General features: G+C 39.8%; 1 protein-coding gene and 1 long non-coding RNA gene across 5 annotated transcripts; one reads left to right on the top strand and one right to left on the bottom strand.

Moving 5' to 3' along the window:
* On the bottom strand, positions 1-27,539 carry LOC309351172 (putative RNA-binding protein Luc7-like 2). Of its 4 annotated transcripts, none has more exons than XM_081878555.1 (11): positions 27,370-27,539; positions 25,437-25,584; positions 15,239-15,333; positions 10,380-10,478; positions 9,342-9,452; positions 7,889-8,032; positions 6,031-6,207; positions 3,872-3,963; positions 3,109-3,138; positions 1,799-1,993; positions 1-429 (listed from the first exon to the last, which is right to left on the bottom strand). In XM_081878555.1, exons 1-11 carry the CDS (start codon positions 27,499-27,501, stop codon positions 231-233), a joined length of 1,422 nt encoding a protein of 473 aa, XP_081734681.1. In that variant the 5' UTR covers positions 27,502-27,539; the 3' UTR covers positions 1-230. The 4 variants fall into 4 exon arrangements, with proteins under 4 accessions (XP_081734681.1, XP_081734679.1, XP_081734678.1 ...); XM_081878553.1 differs by lacking the exons at positions 25,437-25,584; positions 27,370-27,539 and adding exons at positions 16,712-16,782; positions 22,321-22,453; XM_081878552.1 differs by lacking the exons at positions 25,437-25,584; positions 27,370-27,539 and adding an exon at positions 22,321-22,652.
* Positions 22,821-25,598, top strand: LOC309351174. Its single transcript, XR_014160733.1, has 2 exons — positions 22,821-23,026; positions 25,407-25,598. It is a non-coding gene; the product is annotated as an uncharacterized lncRNA (long non-coding RNA).
* Positions 27,540-27,802: the final 263 nt, after the last annotated feature.

The raw sequence follows: 27,802 nt of genomic DNA on the forward strand, positions 1-27,802 counted from the left end.
TAATGTTTTACAAGTTTATTGGAAAAGAGAAAAAAAGGACACTGCTTTAGCTGTCATCAACTCAAAGGGGTCAATTCAGACTTCATTATAACCATTTTTATACACTGTACATCTACCCTAGTTGGATCAGTGTGTGGAACTGCTCACTGGTGTCCCTTTGAATAACTGTAAACTAAACCACAGTATGCAACTCCATAGGAAGCTAAAGGATCAAGTGAATGTACAGCCAATTATATTTCTCCTGCTTCACGCTCTTCTGAGCTTCTCCTGTCTTCTGATCTGCCATTAGCACTTTCATAGGAACGCTTCCTGTCTTTGCAATCTCGGTCTCTAGGTGACTTTTCTCTGGGGCTCCTTTCTTTGTCATGTGATGTTCTGTTACGGTCTCTTGATCGTTCTTGATCTCTGGAAGCTCTTTCTTTTGAGGATCTGGAAAGAAAATACAATGCATTTGAAAACCGACATTACTTCATTTGGTTTTTAATTTTCTTTATTAATATGAAAAAGACTGGCTGAACAGAACATAAAAGGGCACAGCAAGAAACTGCTTAACAGAGCTTAAAAAGGCATAGCAAAAAATGTTATGGGGTCAAACTAGGATCACTTGCTACATCTGGAATCCACTGCCTTCTCCTTCCATTCATAATTCTAAAGTTAAGAGGAAGAAACAAACTGTTGCTGCTAGTCAATTTTCATGTAATCAAAGTCAATATTATTACTGGTCAACTGATATAACTATGCTGCAATTAGAGCAAAAGCATTTCTTGGATAAGTCAAGCCACGGGCTAGTTCACAAGTAATGCTAAATAAAGGTTTAAGCCATAATTTAATGAACAGGTTCACCACAAATTGTCCCAGAGAAGATAAAACAATGCCAGCTTGTTTCACAAACTTGGGTCTCTAGTTGTTGTTGAACTACAACTCCCATGATCCCTGCTATCTAGGGATCATGGGAGTTGTAGTCCAGCAACAGCTGGAGATCCAAGTCTGAGAAACACTGCAACTAAACAAACCATAGTTAAGATGCTGGGCAGTTTGAATGATCAAACAAGTCATGGTTTAAACCATGATTTACCATTATGTGCAAGCCAGGCCAATGTTCTCATCACTTGACTTGTTAGGACGATAAGAGCTTGCACATTGGTAGAAGGGTACAGGTTCCAAGCATCCAGTGCCAACAGATTATTTCTATATAATTCCAGCAACATATGTGCTTCCAACAGCTACAAACTAAGGTGATCTGTACTACTGCAAGTTCTTTTATCTTACATTATGTTGACCTATGGTTATTAAAAAACAACTTGAACTTAGAGACAATATCTGTCCAAGGAGCATACAGTCTAAACTCTGACAGTAAAAGAAACAAAGCAGTAAAGTCAAAGGTTTCAAATGAAAAGATGCTTTTGAGAAAGCATTTGAATAAAGTTCAAGTGGTGGCACTATCTAGATATTACAAAAATGAGCTCTACACATAAGCATGTGGAAATGACTGATATCCTGGTGGTAGGTCCTGGAAAGAAGGGCAGAAACACTGTTATTTTAACAAATTAAATACAACTTCCCCCCATCACAAAAGTTTCTCAAAGCAGTTTACAAATATAAATGCAAACATAAACACAATAATCCAACCATTAAAAATACAAATTATCAAACTAGTGCCCATGACAAAGGACTTGTACCTCATTTAAGAATAAACTAACTACCATCAAAGACAGAATAATGTTTCTACCAACTTTTTTGCACATAAACTAGTAAAATTGAGGACATTAACTGCTCCTCTGGCTGACCTAAATGTTACCTTTTTTTAGAACTGCGTTCTCTGCTCCTGTCCCGGGAGCTATGCCTGCTTCTCTGGTGGCTGCGGCTCCTGCTGCGACTGGTGGAACGAGACCTGTGACGGTGACGCTTCTCACGGGATCTGGAGCGAGTTCTTTTCTTTCGGTCACGTGAGGAAGAACGAGATCGATGTCTACGGCGATCTCGGGATCTTGACCTGAAAAGAGATTTATAGTTGATGAGCAAGAACCACCAGCAAATACATTACCAGAACCTACAGGGTCACCACTCTCTTATTGTACTGCACAGGAGTTTGCAAGTTTAGGAGTTTAGCAGAACTCTTTGAAGCAGATGAAAAGCCTTGTAGCTGTTCTGAAATACTGCTAAGAATAACTACCTACGTTGTGTGACGGCAGCAAGGCAGAAGCACTCTATATCAATGCTAGGACATGTCATGCAGGAATCTGGAACTTCTGGACCTAAAATACCAAAAACAAAGGCAACAAACTCCCTGCTTCTTGACAACAGGCAGGTGCCTTCTCTATATTCCTTTTGATGCCTGCTTATAAAATATTTGTTTAGGCAAGCCTATCCAGACATACAGAAGTTACATATGTTTTATTTCTTCTTATCAAGTGCTGGTTTTAATCTTTTTAGTTCCTCCCAGTTCCTGTTTAACTGTTTTTAATAGATAACTTTAATAGTTTTTTAAAAAAATATCACTGTAAACTTCAGAGGTTTTTACCCTCCTTTACAAACAAGCAGTATATATATAGTGAGATATATATATATATATATATATATATATATATATATATATATATATAAAATATATGATCAGTTTAAATAAACATTTCCATTGGCTTGAAAAAGGAGCCAATTCAATCTCTCACCCTGTATCTTAAGCCTCGAATGATTGTTCAATAGCTAATAACAATATGGCCCACAGCCACAGTGAATCCAGTAACATCTGAAGCGACTCATGAAATTCCAATTCTACAGAAGACCTACATAATCTTTGGTTAACTAAAGAGGATCAACTGAGATTTCTAGCACCAATTTACACATTAATAAGCAGGACCAAAGATGCTAATTTCCCAGCAACTAATGAAGCGGAACGGCACTATATACAAAAGAAGATCCAGTGAGATTTCTCCGTAGTTGGGGGATGAATCACTTGAGATTGTGAATGTATCTGCTGGAGTCAACAACTGAAACTTCATTTTTGTGCAGGGAATTAGGAATGTGTTTGTAATCTCCAGAGAGATTATATTATTATTTATTAATGGTTCTGTTTGTGAAAATTTACAAGAAAAAGAAATTATAACCTACCTTTTAGGGTTCTTGCTATGAGATCGAGATCTGAAAAAATGCAAAATACAGGTAAATTTTTATGTTGTGAAGTCAAAATACAAAGTATACTATTTGGAAGTGAGTATCATTGAAGTGATGCATTTTGCATGCAAGTGCACAGCTAATGCTCAGCAGCAATACGAAATCCAGGTCAACGCCAGCTCCAATGCCAAAAAGATGCATGTACCAGCTATTTTTCATTGTTAATGAAAACTAAAATTGTTGCCTTTCCAAGTATATAAGCTTTTAAAATCAATTATTTGCTATAAATATGAAATCTATGGGGAACATATGAAAATTAATGCTTCTTGAACAACTATTAAACTCTGTATTCCCTTTGTGGGTATGTTTTGTTAACTGAAATTAAACAGCAATAAAAGTATTTATTAAAAAGAAGGTTAATGTTTAAATGAATAAATCTTTGTCTAAGGGAAATATTGCAGCTAGACTTTTGTTATCCCTGTGAAAGTCAAATGTTGAAACAGGCTGCAAGAATTTCAATTTTTCAAGCACCAGTATGATGCTTAGCTGTTCCATTTGGCTTTCAGTCCCCCCCCCCAGGTTTGTAGTTATGAGACCACTTTCTATTTTGTATACTTTTTCAGAAATTTTGTAACACCACTGAGAGCAAAAAACTCTCTCAATGTCTTTCAAAATCAGTAGCACAAAAATATTTAAAAGTATAAAACTATTCTGAATTTTATCAAAACAAAACAGCTGGTTAACAAGAGCAGATTTTTACCTCCTTAGCTTTTCCCTTTCTTCCTTCTCTCTTTCTTCCCTACGCTTTAGACGTTCTTGGTTTCGTTTCTCTTGCTTATCAGCCACAATTCTCTGAAAAACAAAGACAAAGTTGGAGAGACTGATAGGCACATCTATTTCTCTTGTCAATATACCAGGAAAGCTCAAATGAAGGTGAAAGAAAGATACAATAATCACCCAAAGATATTTTAATCAGTTAGTGAACACTTACAAATATTTAAATTATTTTGCTTAATGTTGAGTTCTCTTTTTCTGTGTAGACCAATATTTAAAATTTTTGATCCAGAAGCTCTGTGCACTGCATTTATTGTGAGAGGTTATAGTAGACCACAAGCTTAACTTGAGTCAACAGTGCAATGCTGCAGCAAAGAAAAGCTAATGATATTCAAGCTGCATCAGGCTGCTGTAGTATAATGTTCTGAGATCAAGAGAAATAATAGTATCACTATTTCTGCCTTGTTCAGACAGCACTTAAGAGTAATGTGTCCAGTTCTGGACACACAATTTAAGAAGGATATTGACAAGCTAGAATGTGTGCAGAGGAGGGCAACCAAGATGATAAAGGGTCTGGAAACCAAGCCTTAAAAGAAACAGTTGGGGAAGTTGAATATGTTTAGCCTGGTAAAGAGGAGAGTGAGAGTAGATATGATAACCATCTTCAAATATTTAAAGGGCTGTCACAAGTAGTGATGTGAGGTTAGAATATTCTCTGCTAGAAAATTCTCCAGAGAATATTCTCCACAAACTGTAAATTCTAATGTAAAAAGCAGTTTTACAGCCCACATTTTAAAAAATCTAGTAATTAATAAGTCAAGCTATGATATTGCCAGTGTAAGTAATGAATAATTATTTTTTTTGATACAGTTACATTACTGGGCATTGTGTTATTCCCCACTGGCAATTCTGAAATGTGAGCTACAGAAAACATTTTTTTTAGTATTAAAAATGCTATTCATTTAATTTGATGAACATTTGAATTTGTATGTATTTCAACTATATGTAATAGCCTCCCCCCCCCCTATTTTTGTGTGACCTTATTCTTAGCAATTCTATACCCTTGGCCATACAGTGTAATTTTTTTTTACAGAAAGTAGCTTTAATGCTTTATACACTTAAAGTACCGAGGCCTATACAATCAATTTCAAGTTTGGTGCGAACCAATCAAAGAATGTGAATTCACTGCATTGCCACATTGAATAAAATATCTGTACAGTTTTTGGTTGCCATCTGAACAAGTTTACCCATGAACAGACATGTATATTAACTAATTATATCATTTTCTATGCATTAAAATGAATATTCTCCTATTTTAAATGAAAATTCTCTAATATTCTCATTAATTGAGAATGTTCTTGAGGATATTCTCCAAAAGATTATTCTCAAGAATTTTAACATCACTAGTCACAAGCTTATTTCTTCCTGCTCCAGAGGCTGGGGCTCGAACCAATGGATTCAAGTTACAGGAAAATAGATTTCAAGTAAGTATCAAGAACCTTCTGATGGTTAAGAGATGTTTGGCAGTGGAATGGACTCCCTGGGGAAGATGGTGGAATCTCCTTCCTTGGAGATCTTTAAGCAGAGGTTGGAAGGCCATTTCTCATGTACAGTGTTAGACACTGAGATATGAAAGCCAAGAACGAAATGGCACCTTAAACCTAGGTTATGAGCGAAACAACAGAATATCCAGACACGCTTTTTTATAACAAGAATACAAAGCTGAAAATGAATAAACTGCAGCTAAAATACTATGTTCACTTTTCACATGGTCAAGTCCTTCCCCTGCCCACCCCCCTAATATTCTTAAGAGGGTCTCTTCTCCAGTCTTCAGAGAGTAGCAGTGTAATCTGAAATCTTAGGCGCAGTACTGCACCGAGCTCAGAAACTGCTTGTGCTAATGAAATTTCCTGTTGCAAAATGCACCTAGCTGAACACTGAATCACAGGGAGTTGGAACCAATGACCCTTGGGGTTCCTTCCAACTGTACAATCCTATGATTATTTCATAAATTTATTAGTTGCATCACCTACTTAAGAGCACCTGGAGTTATGCAAACCCATATTAAGCATGATATGATATCCAACTAAATCATATTCAGAATAGATCCATTAAAATTAATGTACTTATGTAGTATTTATTTACCCTGAGTTCTTCAAGCTTCTCTCTTATTTCAATAAAGCCCAAGTGCAATTTTCCTCCGAAGTGATCAGCAAGCCGCCTGTCATTATCATGTAGACCAAGATATGCTGAGCATACTTCACAAACTCGAAGCTTCTGTTGCTGAAAGCTGGAAGCAGGCATGGAATTCCTGTACACTTCCTGCAAAGACATCACAATATTTATCTCAAATGCATGAATAAAACATATTCTTGGTAAGTATATAATGTGCCTTCTCTAGCTAGAAAGCCAGCATTTCCATTCCTTAATAAAGGACAGGTGATGAATTAGGACAGTACTATGCACAAGCTCCAGCTTAAACTTTCATTAATATAAATTTTATTTTTCATTTTTTAAAATTTCCCAACCTACAGTTTCAAGCCTGCAGCTTCAGATTTAAAGAGTTCCACCCTTTTACAGAGCATATTCATGTGCACAAACAAAAACTTTGCTGGTTATTCACCTGGCTGCTGCACACTTCCTGGATAAAACTGATGCCAAATGGCAGAGGCAACAATAGCCATTATTTCTAACAAGTTAGACTTGCACAAAATGTGGCAATGTATCCTCCTCTCTTAGTGCTTCTGTATAGGGTTCCAGCCGTTCCCGACTTCACTGTACTATAAATTGCAAAAGGCTCAAACAGGCCAACTGTGCATCTGCATTGGAATTTTTTTAAAAAGATGTTTTAATTGTTTCATCATTTGTGTCATTTGCTGCCCTAGGAGACATTGGAAGGGTGGAATATACATTATTTTTTTATAAATAAATTAATAAATAATTTGCCTCTTACCAGTTTTTCAATTTCCAACTAATACACAGCATTGTTTGGCTGCCAAAGACCACTGACAAAATCTCAGTGGGTCAGGGCTTTTTTTGGTAGGAGGGTTGGCCCTCTTATGTGTTCTTAGCTACTTTTAAGCTTTTCTTTGCAAACACACATCCTTTCTCAGCAGCTCTGTTTGCCTCGAGGCCTGTTACCATGGGGTCATTGGGTTCAAAATTAGAATGAGTGTTTGGTTTGCCAAGATCAGAATAACTTGCTGATTATCTGCCCAGTGTGATACCCCCTGATGTAGGGAAGGGAAGGGCAGAAAAACTTGAAGGAACTGCCAGTGTAGAATAGGTGTATTGTCTGTAAGCGAAACAATAATGGAGAAATAAACTTTGATTTTAAAACAGATTAAAGAAACTGCTTGGTATGAGCATGGGGGCAGGAGGAGAAAAAGACATAAATAGAATGTAATTATAAGCATTTCCAGTTAAAAAGCTGGAAAACGATGAACTGACACTGCTGATGAAATTACATTTGTTTCTATACATAAGCCAGGACTGGGAGTTCACAAACGCAGCTTAGAAGCCAGCCAATATAATAACAACAACTTTATATAGCACAATTTAGGCACATGGTGCTTTCCTACCATAAGGAGATTACTATCTAAAATTGGCACAGGAAGAGAGGGGGGGAAACAGACAGTGGGAATAAGTAGGTGTCTGGAGAAAAAGGTTAGAAGGGAAACTGGGTGGTAACTGGAGGTACCCAGCATCGCAGAAGGAAAGAAATTGCATGAGTCCCCTCATGCTATTTTCTCCTTCTGCAGTACATAATAATAAGGGAAATCAACTAGAAATAAAATCCCAACTCTTAAATTCATATATAGATTTATTTGACATTTTGGGACAACAGATGAAGTTGTAACCATCTAAGACTTCTCTATATGCTAATTTTGTGAATTAACTTATTGATAAACAATATAGACTGAAAGCTTGGGACCAGTGTTTTAACCATGATTTTCAAATACTGTACTAAATTGAACCACTAAAGAATGCAATTTCAGATTACCTCTGCTTCTCTTTTCTTTGCCCTTGCTTTCTCCACTTCATCCATTACTTTCTGAGATTCTTCCACATTTCCATCAGCTCCAAGTTGTTCCACCTTTGCAAGCAGCTTTCCAATTTCCTCATTCAATTCATGGACTCTTTCAGCCTTTAAGATGGGAGAAAATGTAAGACTTACAAGAATTCAATAATGCACAAAAAATCATTGTAATATAAACCCACAAGTAGGACCTACAACAAAATGTGACAGTATGGAGCACTTCTGTTAAGGATTCCAGCTGGCTAGCCAATCATGCTCTCTTCCAGGACTCTCCATACCCCCTCATACCCTGGTTTTACACACACAGCAACAATAAATCAGCATTCTGTGGCCAAAGCACATAATCAGTCCTCACTGGGCAGGTTCTGGCATTTTTCTGGTCCCTGCCCACCTCCCCCACCCAAGATTTAGGAAAACCCAGCTAAGTTATCTATGAACAAAAATGGGCTGCTGGTCTCTCATTTCTTGAGCCATATAACTTTTAGAAAGATCATTATGAGATAAAAGGTTTAACTACACTTAAAAAATGAAGAATGGTAGCCCAAAACTTCAGTATGCATTACATTCACTGTAATTTATTAGTCCATGGTATTTTCCCAGTAAAACACAACAAAAACCCACTGACGTTTACACAAGTATAAAATGGGGAAGGGCCCTATCTCAATGTCAGAACAACTGCTTTGCATGCAAAAGGTTCAGTCCCCAGCATCTCTAGGTGGAATTAGGAGAAAACCTTGTCTGAAATCATGGAGAGCCACTGATAGTGTAAATGATACTTAGCTAGATGGTCCAGTGGTCTTTGTCAGCACGAGACAACTGCCTAAGTTCCTTCCCAATACCAAAAACCACCTAATGTTCCTTCCTTGTACCAAAGTTAGATATATGTAACTCCCTCAATAATTAAGATGACTATGGCATAGGAGTGGGTATTATTTGAACAAAAGAAAAATATTCTCTTGTCCTCTAAGGCAGATCTTTTTTCAGTTAAGAGAAGAGCCACTGAATTCCTAATTCTTACAAGCAGGAAAAAAGGTTCTCAAAGTCTGCTCTTGCATTTTGAGTTCCCTGAACTTTCTTTCAAAACCTCTGAATTCATTTCAGTTCAATTCAAGAAAGCTTGCAATACATAGGAGAAAACATAAAATGCTAAAATCAGGAGAGCCCAGAGAATTGACTCCAACTCAGAGAAGCTTAAACTAAAACCTGTGCTCAATCACAAACTCTCTGCATGGCCCTGTCAACAGCTAAATGGACTTTTAATAACCTCAGAGCATTGCTAAAATGATTTAAGGAGACTGGTAGGGTGATTACCGTGATTTTTTTGCACATTAAAGAGTTACTGTAGAAATAATGGTTTAACAAATCAAGCTAGAATAATTATGGAGTGACTTGTAGCGTGGGAGTCTTAAATGCTTACTTTGGCTGCAACTTCAGCACTGATTTCTTCTTGGGTTTCAGCCAGTCTTTTCTTTGCCACTTCAGTTCTTCGATCACAATCAGCAATGAATGACTGTAGATGATCCATTGCCTAATACATTAAAAAAAAACCCAATCTAAGGCATCAATCAAAGGAATATCACTGCCAGAAATAAGCATTTTTTAAAAATAAGGCTAGCATTGCTACACTGACTGCTGGTTCAACCTTAAAATGTGCTTGGGTTTTTGTATTTCATTCAAGTTCTAAAGTTTATTATTTGCATAACTCACCCTCTAGACTTCCTGGGAGATTTTAAAGCAAATGCAACCCAGACCACATTTAAATGCATTGATTTCAATGCAACAAGCAACAAGTACACTAAATCTTTAACACTCTTATCATTCCCTTTCAGATTACATAGTGGGCCATTTCAAAAGGTAAAATTAGATGGTACAATCATATTGGATTGAAACACATCTGCAACTGTATTTGAACTGGCAAAGAGAGTTGTTAAAGTGAGAAAGTAATATGTATATGGAATTCACATAACAAGGAGTAATACCCTAGCTTCCCACTGCACAAATGTTACAAGAATAAAGCTTCTTCTTACACGCTATTGGTACTGCAGGAAATGGAGCTATTGGTACTGTGGGATGTGGAGTGAAGAAATGACACCTACCATGTCTTCATTTAAAAAAGGGTTGTGTACTCCTAGTGTGTGTCAAAGGTACAAAGGCAAATGCTATTGTGAGAGAGACAGTTTGGAGGTGGAGGGTGAGGAATAGCAACGACCCCTCCCACTCTTAATAACTGTCAAATGTTATGAATTCCGTATTGAGGATATGGAACTATAAACATTTCACAACACTTCATGTACTGGTCAAATAATTCTGCAAAAGCTGCCACTTAGTTACTAGGATTCTTTATAGAATTAAAAGTTTTTAAAAACGCAACTGCACTGTGCACTTGTCTCATTCCTTCCCCATTCTCCCTTCTCTAGCTTTTATTAGATAGAAATAGCTTCAAAATAAAACATACGTCAAGCTCAAAGAAAAAGTCTTGTTCTTTGGATGCAATTTCATAATCGGCTCTTAATGCCAAGTCATGCACCTTCAGACATTCTCCAAGGTCCATCCTCTGAAAATAAATGCAAAATTTTACACAGAAACACTGGATACATAGTGAGTTAAAACCATATTCTACTTCAATATTGTGAAGCAAACAGTGTTTGTGCAAGCTTTAAAAACAATACAATATTTGAAATAATTAGCATGCCAGATTTGTTATAAGTGATCGAATCCAGTCTGCACTGAAGCATCAATGAACCTCAGTATAACCATACTCAAAAACTAGAGCAAAAGGTATTTGTTTGAACCTCACCCAAACAGCTCTGCAGTCTTAGCAGCATTTCTAATTATATTTTAAAAGTAGAAAATCCTAAGTACATTTCCCCACCTATCCTTGTATATTTTTTCCTGATAAATTAGCAGATGCAAATTAAGAGACAAAAGGTGTGTGTATGCCTGGTGTGGAAAACCTCAGGCTGGGTGATGTGTACAAATATGCCCCTCCAGGGCTCTCCCTAGGCTACACCACATATGACCCTGCTGTGCCCCTTTCTCAACTACTTTGCTTTGCTGGAATGTCTCCTTGTGATAATGCCTCTTGCTTAATTTGATGGCAGGACGTTACAAATTCTAATTAAAACCACAATGCAATTAAAAAATAACAATAAAACAATCCAATTTCAAAAACTAAAGCCAGCAGCAGTTTAAAGCTATTTTCATAGTGATTTCAGTTGGTGTACTGAATGTGACTTATGTTGACCATCATCCATTATCTTTAGAAACATTCCTATTTTTCCAACAATGGAAGTTTAGCTACCAGTATAGCCCTTAAAATCTACCTTTCTTTTTCCTATGCAATGACTTATATAGTATTTCAGCTCTGCAGCCATAACTAGACAGTACTTGATATTCAGTTTCAGTTACAGTATATTAATATAAAAACCTTAAAGAGGGGGCTAGAACACATAGGCTGAGTCTACACAGCAAACATTTAGGACTGTTTAATTGTCATGGATTTTCTTTAGGGTTTTGGGAACTGGAGTCAAAACACTGCACTACGTAGTTTGATTCTGCTCAGCTGCAACAAACATTTCAATTTTGTTCAATTCAGACTAATAGATATTGCTACCAGTTCTGACATTATTGAATTTGTTTGGCTTAAGTTCACTTTTGAAAAATTAAATACAGTGGTACCTCGGTTTACGAACTTAATCTGTTCTGGAAATCCATTCTTAAACCAAAACTGTTCTTAAACCAAGGCGCGCTTTCCCTAACGAGGCCTCCCGCTGCCCTTCCACCATTCGGATTCTGTTCTTAGACCGAGGTAAAGTTCTCAAACCAAGACACTATTTCCGGTTTTGCAGAGTTTGTAAACCAAATCATTCTTAAACCAGACTGTTTTAAACCAAGGTACCATCAGGTTTGGATCCATATAAGCCTAAGCATAAGGTACTATGATGTATGCATGGGGGACAGAAAGAAATCAATTTTACCATCTAGCAGCAGCCCCTTGTGTCACATGGGGTGTTTTCCAGGATGCATGGAGACTGTCACTATAAGAAGAAATATTAAAAGTCCTGTATGTGACCAGAACTTTCAGTTCTGTAAATCCAAGGCCAGCATTAGAAGGGCAATTATTGTAGGTAAGGTGATTAATATGGGGTGGGAAGGTCTACAAATTATCCCACTGAATGGAGCCCTCTCCTGCAAGTTTGAGAGGAGATTGTCCCTGAAGTCAGACACTGCAAATGCTTCCAAAGCACAGTACAACAAGGATAAGCCCCCACCTGCCTCACTGAATTGTTTGGGTGATGGTGTTTTGTCCCTGATATCATGCAGTGCTTTTGAGGCACTTTGAGCCTTTAAAAGCCAGCATTATGTCGGACGTAAGATCTTGCCCTTTCTCCAAGCTGTGGGAGGGATAGTACTGGGGCAACTACAGATTTTCAGCTGTTCTGAAGTCAACTGAAACATTTGTAGTTCTCTGGTTGAAATGACATGCTGTATGTAGGGTACCCTTACTTTAATACCGCTAGACAGAAAAGCCTACAACATAGGTGGGAGGAAATGGGGAAGGACCACAGGAGAAATATATGTTGCTCCTAGATTATCTGATAATGAAGGATATAAAATGATAAAATCTTTGAAGTGTAAATAAAAGTTCAATGTCACTCTTTTCCTTACTCAAACACCATTTGCTCCTATGCCATCAGATTTGCTTTTCTTGTTTGCCTTGTGGAGTACAGTACTTGCCACAGAACTTGGGATGCTGGGAGGTTGTTGGGACCCTGAAGGTCTGCCTATCTAAGGCAACTAATGTTTTAACAAACCATACCTATTTTGGCCTTTAGACAAACATGGGGGGGGGGAGACCTTTTAACAAACAGAGCTTGGCTGACCACTAAAGCATCTGAGGCAGCATTCAGTAGTTTGAAAATCCTACTCTGGAATTATCTTTAATGAACAGTGGGTTAAAAATCTTCAAAATAAAAACAAACAAACAAACAAACAAACAAACAAACAGGAATACTCTCTTTCCCCTTCTCAACTGGGCTACTTACTGTGTGGTGAGAGAAGCAAGTTCCTCTGGTTTTTCTTCATTTTTCTTCCTCTCTTACCCTTTTTTCTTGTGTCCCCATCCCACTCTGTGGTCCTAACAGTCACCTTATTATATTTTCTAAGATCCACCCTCACAATGAAAAAATGTCCCCTACATAAAAAGGCAGCAAGTCAGGCTATACTAGAACCTTTCTCCTACACATATAGGTTTTTATGTGCAGTGAATTCTAGGATGAGAGACTCAATTATGCCCCAGATCTGCAGTCTAAAGTATGCTATAAAGTAAAAATGTTCCTAAAAGATCACTGGCAACTCAATGTTAAATATCAATTTGTGTGTGATGAGGGCAGTGGGAAAATGTAGCTTAGAAGTGAATATTTCATTATCAAGATAGAAGCACATTCACACTGACAAATCTAGATTCTTGATTTTTTATCTTTTTATCTAAGCAGCTATCAAACTGAAATTACGATTTAGCTCCTGATAAAGCAGCAATGAAGGAACTAGTGCTTAAGAGACACTACCTTAAATTTGCAACTAAGTTTCTAACAGATTTCTAACAGCTTGCATCAAATATCCTATATTGCTGGGGATTGGACTAGGTGACCCTTGGGGTCTCTTCCAACTCCATGATTAGTATTTGTTCTTTCCATCCTCTTAGGAGTTCTATAACATCACTCAGCTATATTATGAATTTTTCTTTTTTAAGGAAGCTTTATTTGAACCCCTGCTTAACAAAGAATATTCATTGTGTCCACCTTTCAAGATGAAGAACAGCAACAAAAAAGAATTTGTGCTGCATGTATATTTCCTGTAGCTCAAGGATTCAGAATGAACTGAGAAATTTGGAATTAGGTTTGCATTGGTCTTAATTTAGTTCAGGGATGCCCAAGTGGTAGTCTGCAGACTGGATCTAGTTGCTAAAGTAATTTTATCTGGCCCCAGGTAAATGTTTCTTACAAGTGATACCACGGGCAAAAAGAAAAATGTTTTAAGACAATATACATTTTAATGTGAATGCTCTTGCTATGCCTGACCAATCATGCTTCATAACTGAAATCCCTATTGTTAGATGCTACCAATGTTGCTACAGGACCCAACAATCCGCAAAGCATTTCCCTAGATTACTGTCTGGAAAACAACGCAGGCTCCGAGAATACAAAGTCAGACACCTCCAATTTAGGCACTCATGCAAAATTCTTTCATTCAGAGTAAGGAAAGATCAAATGAGTATAAGCACCAATGCCTAAGAGGGTTCATAATTAAAAGCTGCTTTGATTCATTCAACATCATGATTCTACTTCCAACTGATAAAATTAAACATAAGCATGATTACAAAGTGCATTCATTTCTTGTTGACAGGGAAAATATATTTGGAAATCTAGACAGAAACTGGAAAGAGATGGTAAAACTCGTATTTTACAAATACAGTGGAAAGGTGACTTAACATGGCAAACTAGCAACACGAATAATTCATTACAGCAAGATAAGAAAGCAGAGGTTCTGTAGGAAAGCAAATAAATTGGGTCTAGCATATCAATTACTATTCCAGAGGAGGTGGCAGATCAAAATATTTTACCATCATGAGAACAGTTCTGCAGGGGTTGGGGTGGGGAGGTGATGTGATGTTATTTTGCTCTGCCTCCAGTTTTATAACATATTTTGATTGAAAATTCAACACTGTACTAGTTTCTGCTGCAATCATTTCAAAAGACATAATCATCAATAGGGATTTCATTTCTACAACATCTTAATTAATCATTCTCATAATTTATGTAAATGTGTGTGTACATCAGTAACAAGAAATGTCATAAACTGGTCTGACACCTCTACATATTTTCAGACAAACTAGGACATGAAATTGCTAAAACCTGTACAGTTGTGCCCCGCAAGACGAACGCCTCGCAAGACGGAAAACCCGCTAGACGAAAGGGTTTTCCGTTTTGGAGGCGCTTCGCAAAACAAATTTCCCTATGGGCTTGCTTCGCAAGACGAAAATGTCTTGCGAGTTCCTGCGGATTTTTTCCCCTCCCCCCCCTTTTTCTAAGCCGCTAAGCCGCTTATCAGCTGATCCGCTAAGCCACTAATAGCGCTAATCCGCTAAGCCGTCAATGGGCTTGCTTTGCAAGACGAAAAAACCGCTAGACGAAGAGAATCGCGGAACGGATTCTTTTCGTCTTGCGAGGCACCACTGTATGGTTAATACTTAATGCTATTTTTGCAGCAACGGAAAATGTATCTCCAAAGTATAAAATAAAATAAAATACGCACTGTTCCAGAGAGGACATCATGAGGGCAGCAGTTGAGAAGATGACTTTTGCACACTCTGTCATCACTGAATTTGATTCGCTGGCGGGTAGTATCCCCTGTAACACATAAACAGACATTTCTGATTAGACACATAATGTTCCAAAACCAGTGTAGTTTCACTTTTGTTCTTCATTTCACACACACACAAAATTAGAATCTGAAGAACTGATACTATTTTAACCTTGGTAATTACATGTGGTAATTATTTTATGTACCACACAATACTCAAATAATGCAAGAAAGCTAAAAACAGGACTATATGGAATGAGAACTGCCTCAAAAATACAAGTACATATGCAACAGATTTTTATTCCTGCTCATGTGGACAGCACTTGGCATTAGTATGAACAGCCTTACAAGCATTTACAATACATTTATTGAGTGTCTACTGGTTGCCAGCAGACATTTCTTCAAGACATCATTCACAGCAACCTACTTTGGCAGGTTCAAACATACTGAAGAGTTTTTATAAACCTAGAACACTGGAAAAAATAAAATTCTCCCTAGCAGCATTATTTTAAGACAGCTAAAACCCCATAAGCTGAACACACTGCATCTACATTAATGACAAACAGAGTTCTATAAACACAAACACATCAGCCTGCTTACCACACACTGAAGTCCAATTGCAACTCTAATCAATCACATCTGTGAACAAGGTTGGAAATATTAGGTCTAAATGGAAAACTCAACACCTGGCTACTGATTTATTTTCCTTCAAGAAAAGGGACAGTGGAATAGTTACTATTTCAGATCTGAATATGAGGTCCCCGCAAAAGGTATTTCCAGTTTAAAGATGCAGCAGCAGTTATACAACTCAAGTTATTCAAGTGTTTGTTTGTTTTTAGTTTACCCCTTAAATTATAATTATGTATAATGAAAACCTACTGGTGAATTACTGAAGCAGAGGAGAGCTGCTGGGAAAATGGTATGTTTGCAACTTCATCCCAACCTCATTCACCTCAGAGGACAGAGAAGCTTGCTATTATAAATGTAATCACTATCCTATTTCAATCAACTTGAAATAGGCAACTTTAAGTGCATCTGTGCAGTGGTTCTACACTCAAAATTCTAGACTTAATAATTCCATTATGTTTTTCCAGTTTTAGCTATCTGCCCTATGCAGAACTCAAATGTAGCATTTTCATATGGGCTCTATTCCACTTAAACATTTGTTGCAGAAATCAAGAGGATAATTAGATTAGTAATTCACAAACTAGAATGGCTTCATAGTAGTTCAACAATAGGTTTTCAGAAGCTAAGTCTATAAATTTAACCATTTTATACTAATGAAAATTTAGAGCTGTCTTTAAGTCATGCCTGCTACTGCAAAAGATTTGAGGAACTGATATGTTTTCCCCTCTTTCTCTTTTTAAAGACACAAGTCGTCGTTCCACATTAATTAACACATCTGAAAAGTTAGCAATAACTCACGGCTCGGCGAATGCGGGGCCTTTCTGACACTCCCTTGCAGAATGAAGTAGGCAGGCATAGATACATTGAACCTTTATAAATAAAACAAGGGGCCAGATTGTTCAGTTTGTATATAATAAACTCTGCCAGCATTTTCATTACAGCATCTAGAAATACATGTTGAATGTAAAGAATGGTGGGAAACCTGAATAATTTTGTGCCTGGTAGCAATGTGTCAGCCTGTTAGGGGAGTTTAGTGAAAAATAGCCTCCTATAAACTATGACTGGAAAATATTTTAACTCCTAGGTGTCTATGTTTTGTTTATTCCCTCCTCTTTCCTCCAGACTGCACAGAAAGCAAATAATATGATGTTGGCTCAAAAACACTGATTCTGATGCCTAGAATTTGAAGTATTTTTTCCAGACTTGCTTGTAAATATAACTGCTTCTATAAGAAAGTCTAGTTTTTCCCATTACTGCAACTTATATCAAAATGCAAATCATTACATATGAGTAAACTCTTTAATGACAGACTTGCCAAATTTTAAACAAACTAAAATCAGAATGTTGCTCAGCTATTTAAAATAGAATTTTAGATAAAATCTGATTGCTGTACTCCGGCACCCCTAGTAATTTTGGAGTGAAAAGGAATAATCTTCTACTAATCTACTGCTATATGTTACAACGTTCTCATGAAGAGGTTTATTCTTGCAATTGTAGCAATTAATGTATGTGATCACAAAACCCTGAGTTCATCTTTAGAAACAGCAGCTTCCTTTTTCCCCCAAGGTCTCTGGCCCAAACCATATTTCCATATACTACTTGGTAGAGATGGAAGCAATTAATTATATGACATCTCATTTAGGAAAAGCCTGTGAGGATAACTGTTACATATACAAATTACACCTTTCGTGGATATTAAAACTCAGCTCCCTCTAAAAATTAAATTATTCATAATCCACCAGATCTTAACTCAGTGGGGGCCATCATATACCAAAAGCAAAAACCAGATTTCATTTCAATACAACTCTAAGTATAACCAATGTAAGGATTAAATCAGGTTAGGCCATAGTAAATATATCTAAGTTACACAGTCATTTTAAATATGCCTTGTGTATTTTCTTCTTCAGATTACATTTTAAACTATTCAGTATTATTATGGATATTCAATATCTGAACAAGTATGACCTTAAGAGGATATCCACAATTATTTTTTAATCATCTCAACTTTTTGATAATTACTATTTTCAGACTGACCAATAACTTTTCCTCCTCCATTCCTATTTCTAGAAATACAATACTAATATTAGTGGAATCCCTTCCATTTAAGGGATCCTATATAGGATGCTAATCAGTTACAAGTTGATAAAACAATGCAATAAACAGACAGTTCAGAGTTCATGAACAAGTTTAATCGGTACAGCTGTACCTTGTTTTGCGACCGGGATCCATTCCGGAGCCCCAGCCACTAACAAAAAAGGTCGCAGGGCAAAGCGCCGCGTCTGTGCATGCGCACGGAATGGTTTGCGCTTCTGCGCATGCGCGAGCGGCAAACCCAGAAGTAACCCATTCCGGTATTTCCGGGTTTGCAACGGACATTCGCCGGAATGGACGCTAGACAAGGCGGACGTTCGCGGAGGTATTACTGTGCTGCATTGTAACTATTGGGATTCTGTAGATACAGTGTTATAAGCATCTCCATAGAAGGAGACAATTACTTTAAAATGTAGCTTAACAAAGCAACTTCAAAATACTATGCAGCAAATATGCAGAATGGCAATTAAGCAGTTCACCAAGAGTTTTACCCTGATGGCCACCATTCAAAATTTCATTCTGCATTTAATGTGCCAATTTTTCCTTCATGGATGAACCTTCTGAAAATGTACAATGAAGAAAGGGTATACATTAGTAGACAAAATCTGCAGTGAAAAGGTCAGGAGGCCAAAGCTCAGAATGAGCTCAGGCTTGCAAGAAAGGTTAATAATAATAATGATTCTTTGGTTGTGTTTGAAACAAGAGAAAGAATAAGCAAGTAGTAGGTTCTCTGCATGGAGAAGCCAAAGAAAAAGGCAGAACTGTTCAACTTCTACTTTGCCTGTCTTCACCCAAGAGGAAAGCAGTGCCCAACCTGGTGATACCAGAATTAATGATGTAAGGAGGAAGCTGCTGCCCAAGATAGGAAAAAAGTGGTAAGGGAACACCTAGATACTTTAAAATGAATTCAAATCTCCAGGGCCTGGCAAACGGCACCCAAGGGTACTAAAGGAGCTTGTGGGTGTAATCACAGAGCCTCTATCTATCATCTTTGTGAACTTTTTGAAAGAAGGCGAGGTCCCTGAACACTGGAGGCGGGCAAATGTTGTACCCATCTTAAAAAGGAGAAAAAAGACCCAGGTAACTAATGATCAGTGAGTTTGACAACAACACCAGGAAAGGTTCTGGAACAGACAATTAAACAGTCAGGCTGTGACCACTTAGAAAAGGATGCTATGATTACTAAGGGTTTCTCAAAAATAAGTCATGCCAGACAAGTCCCATTTTCTTTCTTGATGGCGTTACAAGCTTGGTGGATCAGGAGAACGCTGTGGACATAGTGTTATCTTGATTTCAGGCTTTTTGCCAAAGCACCCCATGATATTCTTGCAGAGAAGCTGGTAAAATGTGGGCTGGATGAAGTTACTGTTAGGTGGATTTGTAATGGGTTGACTGAACCAAAAGAGTGCTCATGAAGAGTACCTCATCATGCTGGGAAAAAGTGGCAAGTGGGGTGCTGCAGGGTTCTATCCTGGGCCCGTTGTTGTACATCTTTATAAATGACTTGAATTAATTAATTGAGAGGAGGCTCATAAAATTTGCAGATGACATCAAATTGGGAGGGGTAGCTAATGACGCCTAAGACAGAATCGGGATTCAAAAAGACCCTAACAGGTTGGAGAACTGGGTCAAAACAAACAAAAGAATTTTAATAAGGTAGGAAGAACCAGCAGCACCAATATAATATAATATAGGGGACAACTGGCTTGCCAGTAACACTTGTGAAAAGGATCTAGGGGCTAACTTGAGTCAACCATGTGATGCAACAACAAAAACCTAATGCTATTCTAGGCTGCATCAACAGAAATCTAGTGTCCCAATCAAAGGAAGTCACAGTATTGCTCTGTTCTGCCTTAATCAGACCACATCTGGAGTACTGTGTCCAGTTCTGGGCACCACAATTTAAGGACACTGACAAGCTGCAACGTGTGTAGAGGAGGGCGACCAAGATGATAAAGGATCTGGAAACCAAGCATTATGAGGAACTGCTGAAGGAGTAGGGTATGTTTAGCCTGGTAAAGAGTCGACAGAGGAGATTTAATAGTCATCGTCAAATATCTAAAGGGCTGTCACATGGAAGAGGGAGCAAGCTTTTTTTCTCCTGCCCTGGAGGCTAGGACCCAAGGCAATCGATTCAAGTTAAAAGAAAGAAGATTCTGACTAAGCACTGGGAAGAACTTTTTGATGGTAAGAGCTCTTCAACAGCATCCATTGCCCTTAAAAAGTTTCTGCATAAAAAACACAGCCAGCATGTGTGAAAGTTGACCAAGAACAAATCCCCTGCTCTGAAAGAGACAAAAAGTAAAACACATAGGTTTTAAATGAGAAAGTTCTCTCACCTTATCAAGCAACAGTGTAACAACATAATTTATTTTAGTCTAAAAGAAACCACCTCTGAACTTTTGTGTAGAGCATAAATATTCATTTCCACACTTAGCATCCCAACTCCAAGTCCACAGTTTAGTGACATTGTTATTGTCAGTGTACAATGGGATGACCTGCCTTCTGCCATACATGAAGCAACAATCAATTGCTTCAGGCGACTTGTTAAAACATATGTCATTGCCCAGACATTTCCTGGCCCATGATCTCAGACCCTGTATTTTATTTGTGTGAATTCCTGAATTCTTGTTTTTATATTTTTAATATTTTGTTAGTACTGTTTTATTGGATTTCTGTTGTATTATCGTTCTTAAGTTGTACAATGCTTACAGCTCAGCTTTCCATTAAACAAACAAAACAAAAAAATTGAAAAAGCATAGGAAAAGCAACCAAGCTATAAAAATATAAATTTGAAAAATTAATAAAGCTCTCAGCCTTGCTTCTTGCCCAAGACTTGCTTGGTGTGCCAACTCTGAAACTGGTAGGGATGCTCTTACAAACTAACTTCTCACAAAAGCCTTCCCACCATGCCCATATATGGTGGGGTGTACTGTAATGTGATGCTATTCCAATGATACTGAAGTGGATAGGGGCTCATATGGACATACATACTTTAAAAGGCTGCCAGAAGAAGCTCATCATAATTTCCCCAAGGACAAAACACATTATAGCTGATTTAGATGAAACGGTAAGAAAGGCTCATAGAATCCTAGATTGAGCAAACTGCCTATGCAAGTTGTTGAATCACTTTATTAAAGTAGCTTTAAAAGACTGAATATGTATCAATATCTACTTTTAATATAGCAATACATTCACTGCTCAATATTTTCCCTTCCTCAATAACCTATTGTGTGCCTGGAATAATAACTTTTTCAGTAAGGACTAATATTAACTCACTAATGGATGAATGCTTTGAATTCTATTCAAATCTATGAACAGGCCACTAGAATATTTGCTTACTCCTGCTGCTGCTTTTACTATGAGACATGTGGTCACAACAGCCCCTTTTCAAAGAATGTACTTCTAAGGTGTTTTATTTCAGGTACCATTGATTTTCAAAGTGAAATTAAAAGGAAAAAGCTAGAAACAAACAAACTCCCTAGGAGAGCCAGTGTGGTGTTGTGGATAGAGTTGGACTAGGACCTGAGAGACCAGGGTTCAAATCCTGACTCAGCCACAATGCTCACTTGGTTACCTTGAGTCAGCCACTGTTTCAAAGACTAACCTACCTCACAGGGCTGTTGTATGAATGGAAAGGGTGGTGGGAACCATGTATGGTACCTCAAGCTCCTTGGAAGGAAAGGTGGGATATAAATACAATATATAATAAAATACATAAATGCAGAATTTTTAACAGAGCCAGACAATGCCTAAAATTTCTATTTAAAAATGCTTCTCTGCATTGTTAGTTATACAGGATTGACTTGAAATGCTGGTTTGGGTCAGATCTCCAGTAGGCAAAACATATATGACAGCTACAGTGACCGAAATGACCTGATGCTCAACCTACCCGGGTCAGAGTAAGGTGAACTGCTGTTTCACTGATGAGCCAAAATGAAGAGTGGCACGGGGAATTTAATAATTAACTAGTGCAGCCCATATGCTTTTGAGTACTTCACTGCCAACGTTGCCCCTGCGTGCGTTGCAGACCAAAGAGGCGCCCTTTTTCGCAGTAGGATGCATCCCTCTCCCGCTCCCTGCACATCCGCATCGGCATACACACGTCCCTCTTACAATCGTAGTGGCGGCTCCCGAGCGGGGCCTCTCACCCTGCTTTAAGCCCCGCCCATGAAGGGGAGGAGAAAGGATCCGCGGCGCAGGACCTGCCAATCATCGCAGTAGGCCTTTCCTGCTCCTTCTGCTCTCTTTCCCCGCGACCGAGGGGGACGCGCCCCCGCCCTCTCCGAGCCTGACCGGCAGGCAATCATTCTTACCGTCCCGGGAGGTGCCCATAAGCTGGTCCAGCATCGCGCGCATTTGGGCCTGTGCCGACATCCTGAAAGCGCGCGGGACCCGGCAGGGCCGGCCGAGTCCGAATAAGCCCCGCCCACAGCGGCCTAGAAGATGTCGAAGCCGACGCCGCGGTCGCTTCGCCCAGGGGCGAGCTCAAGCGCACCGCTTCTCTCTCGCACGCTCTTCTCCTCCCAGGCCGGCGCAGCCGAAGCGTCGCCTCTTCTTACGGGAAAGGGGAGCGGGTAACCGCCTCGTGCTCGTCGGTATCTGAGGGCCGCCAGTCCCCCCCGCGCGCTCACTCCTCTCTCGCCTGCCTCGCTAGGCGCGCGCGCGCAGCCTGGCAGTAACGGACATCCTTGCGCGCGCGCGCGCGCTCCCGCCTTCCCCGACTATTTGTATCGCTCTGATTGGCTAAACCAGGCGCTCGTCGAGCCTGCGACGTCAGGCGTTTTCGCTCCTGCCGTCTCGCCTTCGGGTCGCCGCTTGAGCTGATTGGAGGCGACACCCGTAGCCTCTTTCTGTGACGTTTTGTCCTTTGAATCAGACGGGCGTCAGCGGCCTAGCAGATGTTCTTAAAGAGAAAACGACTTCTTTGGCCACAGACTTGGAGGAAGCTCACCTTCCTCTCCACCTCTTGAAACTTCAAAAAGTCCTTTTCGTAGCCAAACGACTGGCCACAGTTTAGAGGTGATAATAGCTGCATCGTTTTTGAATAGGGTGGCTAGAGGATGTACATCACTTGACATAAGCCAAGAAGTCCCAGTTTTAAATTCCCACTAACCCTGCGCCTGTTACTGTCTTTGAGCATATCCTGCACAGGGCTATAGTCTGAAACTGTAGGCCACTCTAAGCTTCTTGAAAGATAGATGGAATAAAAATAAATAAGAAGTTTAGATTCATCACCAGTTGCATATTACATGGTACTAGTTGTGCAGTTCAATATATGGGTGCATCTAGTATATAGATCAGCTCCTATTTTCAATTTATGGATATATTCAAGTGAACCATCCATTCTTACTTTGATGGATGAATTTCACTTTGCTGCAGCCTGGGGATGGGCAAGGTGCTTGGCAGAGCGTAGCCAACTGCCTTGCACATTATGCACCTTGACTATTAGTAGTGTTGAAAGAGGCAATTGTGAGACCTCTAAAGACGACTTCTTTTGACATACCCCCCCCCCCTGAAAACAATGCATGGTCTTTGAGTGATTGCCATACAAATCCATCCACCCTTCTGGATCTACAGTGGTACTTTGGTTCCTGAATGGCTTAGTTGCCAAACAAATCAGCTCTGAAACACTGCAACCTCTGAAATGTTCCAGTTTGCTAACGTTTTTCAGAAGCCAAACATCCAAAGCGGCTTCCACGGCTTCCAATTGAGTGCAGAAAGCTCCTAAAGCCAATTGGAAGCAGTGCCTTGGTTTTCAAACGGTTTTGGGAGTCGAACAGACTCCTGGAATGAATTACATTCAAGAACCACTATTTTAATTAAGCTTCAATACAAAAACTCATTTGGTTGCCCAGATGGATGGGCTATACCAGGAGAGGGAAATGCATTGTGGCCTACGCTGTTCAGCATATCTAGAAAGCTTTTGATATCATTGACAGTATCTTCTGAATAGGTTGTATGGGTTGGGACTGTTATTTTAGTGGTTTCAGTCCTGACCTAGACAGCCATTTCCAGAAGGTGGTCCTGGGAGACTACTCATGGACATTATTGTATTTATACTTTAGGATCCATCTAGTTTCCTATACATTTATGTTTATTTATTTAATATATTTATACCTACATTTTAGGATACTTTCAGAGAGCAACTTACAAAAATGTGAAATGAAACATAATAATGTAATAAATAGGGGGAAATGCAACATCAAACAACACAGCATTGCTGGAAAAGTCTTTTTAAAAATCATTTCTTAACATGTACAATCAAATCTGTTCAGCTGGAGATTCCAGTTGCAATCACAGAAGTTCTCTTTTTTTTGTTACATTAAGGTTAAATAATGGGAGTGCTGAATCAGTGGTTGCAAACTGTAATGGATGTGCAAGGCCAATAAACCAAAGATCAATCCAGACAAGTCAGATGTACTGTTAGAAGGTAGCTTTTCTGATCATGGAAGGAGCAGGCCAGTTACAGAATGGTCCTGAACAGTGTTGTTTGTGTGATTAGCTTCATAGCTAGGGGTTCTGCTAAATCCAGAATACTGGATGCTTAAATGATCCTCATGGTATCCAGTACCTTCCAATAGTGTCTCCTAGACAGAGATCAGTAGCTCATGAATAACCATCTAAGCAATCTTGCTGTGCCCCTCCATCTTCAAAGGATTGGCAAGTGGTGACAGGAAAAAGGATCCAGTTGGGCATGGCACCTTATCTATAAAATGTCCTCTCTAGGGAGGCCTGCCTGGCACTAACGGCCATCTTTTTAGCGGATACAATTTACAGACTTTCTAAAAGTAATCAATAGTAAGTTTGTAGTTTTTATAACTGATGCTTTATCATATCATATCATATCATATCATATCATATCATATCATATCATGTTAGTTTTTAACTGTTGATTTTGAATTGGCTAGTTGCAAGGTGGTTGACATTTAAACTATTTAAATTATCAATTTCAAAGGTAGCTTTGACTGCACATTTACAGTGCATGTTTACTTTGAAGTAAGTTCTGTGTTTACTGGGGCTTACTATCAGGTAAGTGTGGAAAGGATTGCACCCCAAATTAGTATTTCTTAACTCAACGGATCAAAGAAAATCCTGGTTGGGAAAACAGCTGAGTCTTCATCATACGTACTTTGCAGTCTGTATAGTTAACACTTTGTTATGGCAGTGCAGGCAGGCTGAAAGGGAAGATGGAATAAGCAACAAAATATATGTATCAGAAGAGTTGACTGTACTTTAACACATTTAAGGGCACTGCAAATTTCTGGTTAAGAGTCCTATATTTCATACAAGCATTTTTATTTGAACAAATGTGTCTCTTCAAAAATAAAACTCAATATAGCATTCTCAGGAAGTAAGAACAAATCTTGTTATATTCACGGCTCCCATCCTTTCCCTCCAGGCTGTTGTGGCAGTTTAAGGCCTACAAGACCAGCTGCTTCCTCTGTTGACCGCTCTCCTTTGCCATGATATTCCTTATGCAATGCTAAGTGTTCTCGGACACTACGCAGAAGACAGAGATAAGTGGCAGCCTGAAAATGTAGGTCATGCTGGGCCCTGCATAATTTTTCACTGGTTACCTGCAGACAGAAAGGTAGGTGAACATAAGAACTTAATAAATATATATCTATGCATTCTTATTAGAATCCCATCAAGCTGTGGAATTTGCTAGATCTACATACATTTTAATTTGATCAGATTATTATGGCCAAGCTAAACAAGCATATCAGTTTTATGCTAGCTATGACTCTACCCAGAAAGAGATGGCCTAACACATCTCTAGTAACCTCCAGATGTCACTGTATTTAACAGTAATCTATATGGAGTTGCTTTTGAAAAAAGTTCAGAAATTGCAGTTAATACACTTAGTCATAGACAATTGTTGGCATCTGTCTATCTCTAGAGCAGTGGTTTTCAACCAGTGTGCCGTGGCATCCTGGGGTGCCTTGAATGATGTTCAGGGGTGTCACGGGCAAGACTGGCCTCTGTCTCTCTTTTCTTCTCTCCCTCCTCTGATGCCCTCTTGCATCTCTGCCTCCCAAAAGCTTGCACAGCTGTTTGTTGCAGCCCTGGCTACAAGCTCCACAGGCGAATGGTGCCTTGGGCTGGCCAGGGGGTGCTGGTTGCCAGGAGCTGATGTGGCCTTGGAGTAAGCAAGCAAGCAGTTGAGGGAGCCCAGCCAGCCCTTGCTGTTGGGAATGAACAGATAAGTCCCATGCCCCTGTGGAGCAGTTTGAGGAGGTACCTCTCTTTGGAGCAAGGGGGAGCAGCTCAAGAGACCAGGGACAGCAGCAGTGGCTGCCCAGAGGACTCCCAAGGAGAGGGGAGAGGACAGGAGGCTGAGAGAACACTCCACAAGAGAGGCTGTTCGAAAAAGCGTGAAAGGCTTTCAGCTCTGCAGGCAAGGGGTGACATAACTGGGCTCCCGAGCCCCATAGGAGTGCCATTCCTGTAGTTGGTCAAGGGAGCCATGGACTCAAAAAGGTTGAAAACCTCTGCTCTAGAGACACTGGAGTGTGCCTCTAGGGGTACCACTATGTTAGTAGCACCAAAGTGACCTTTCCGGGGCACAAGCCTGAGCAGTGTGTACGTAAGTCCTGGGCTGACCAGACAAGACCCGCCTCTCGGCCTCGCTTATGTAGTCTTAAATAAAAGCAGAGCAATATGTTTGGCACCAGCTTGGCTACAGGAGTTGCTGGCAGAAGGCGTACAAGGCACCATCCAGCCATCTTAGGGACTCCACTCCAGATTGGTGTAGGTAGGGTTTACTTCTTAGCCTTTTCTTCTCCTGAAGATGTCCCACAAGGCAGTTGGTACTGATTTTTCCTCAGGGTTTACTCCCAAAGCCTTTCTCACGAATGTTTATAGTTGCAAAGTGGCTGAGGTTTAGGATCAGTGTTTTCCTTCTAGATGGGCCCCCCTTACCAGGTTGACAAGCCCCATATGCCCCTCACTTCCCTCTACACCATGTACAGAGACAGCCTTCTTTCCTACTGGACCCCCTATTGGTCTCATTCGCTCAAATTGCTTTATATCAAGATGATTTTCTTAGCTGATAAAAGCTGGGAGCAGACAGCAAAAAGAGGGTTGGTATATAAACCAAAGCAGTTTGGGTGCAGTGTACTGGATCTAACAACTTGAACTGGACCCATAAAATCGCAGGGAGAGGATAGCGGAGACCCTGAGGCGCGAAATGCACTCTTATAATTTTATGAAGAGGCTAGACGCTATAGTTATCCACGGCAGCCGCGCGCAGCGTGCATTACCGTCACCTAGAAGGTCGACATTATAAACGACATTACGGGACACACATTCTGTTAACGCAGCGACCCCACAGCCGTGCCGACTCCTCCTCACCAACGTACCCGGTGGACGCGGAAGGCTTCCTTCAGATATTGGTAAGCCTCCGTCTCCCGGTAGGAGCGGCCGCCTTGCACATAGCGGAGCTCGCGCAGCAGACCGCGGAAAGTGCGAAGAGGCGAACCCAGCGCCGCCATCTTGGCCAAACACTTCGGTTCCTCTCAGCCAATGAAACGCCGCAGCCCGTTCCAGGTTCAGCCAATAAGAACAGCCGACGGGGGAACAGCTCCTTTCACCCGCCCTGCAGGTGGGCGTCGCGGCAACCTCGTGCCTAAGTTCGGTGCCGAGGCGTGACGTGGGGGAGCGAGCTGAGCAGGCAGGGCGCGAGGAAACAACGGATGCCGCGGATGCTGGACTCAAACTTCCGAACGCGTGGGCGTGGCCAGGGATTCTGTGGGGGGGAGGGGGGCAGAACCGAGATCTCTGCGATCCATTTCG

Source organism: Podarcis erhardii, assembly GCF_964252035.2.
Source record: "Podarcis erhardii genome assembly, chromosome: 10".
In the NCBI taxonomy this organism is placed as follows: Eukaryota; Metazoa; Chordata; class Lepidosauria; order Squamata; family Lacertidae; genus Podarcis; species Podarcis erhardii.

What these genes read in the sequence shown, in the direction of transcription:
- LOC309351172 (XM_081878555.1), bottom strand. Translation starts at nt 27,501, where the DNA reads ATGGCGGCGCTGGGTTCGCCTCTTCGCACTTTCCGCGGTCTGCTGCGC. An exon ending in AAGCCTTCCGCGTCCACCGG is followed by an intron (nt 25,585 to 27,369) that starts GTACGTTGGTGA and finishes TTCTGTCTGCAG; the next exon opens with GTAACCAGTGAAAAATTATG. An exon ending in CAAAGAAAAGAGAAGCAGAG is followed by an intron (nt 6,208 to 7,888) that starts GTAATCTGAAAT and finishes ATGTCTTTGCAG; the next exon opens with GAAGTGTACAGGAATTCCAT.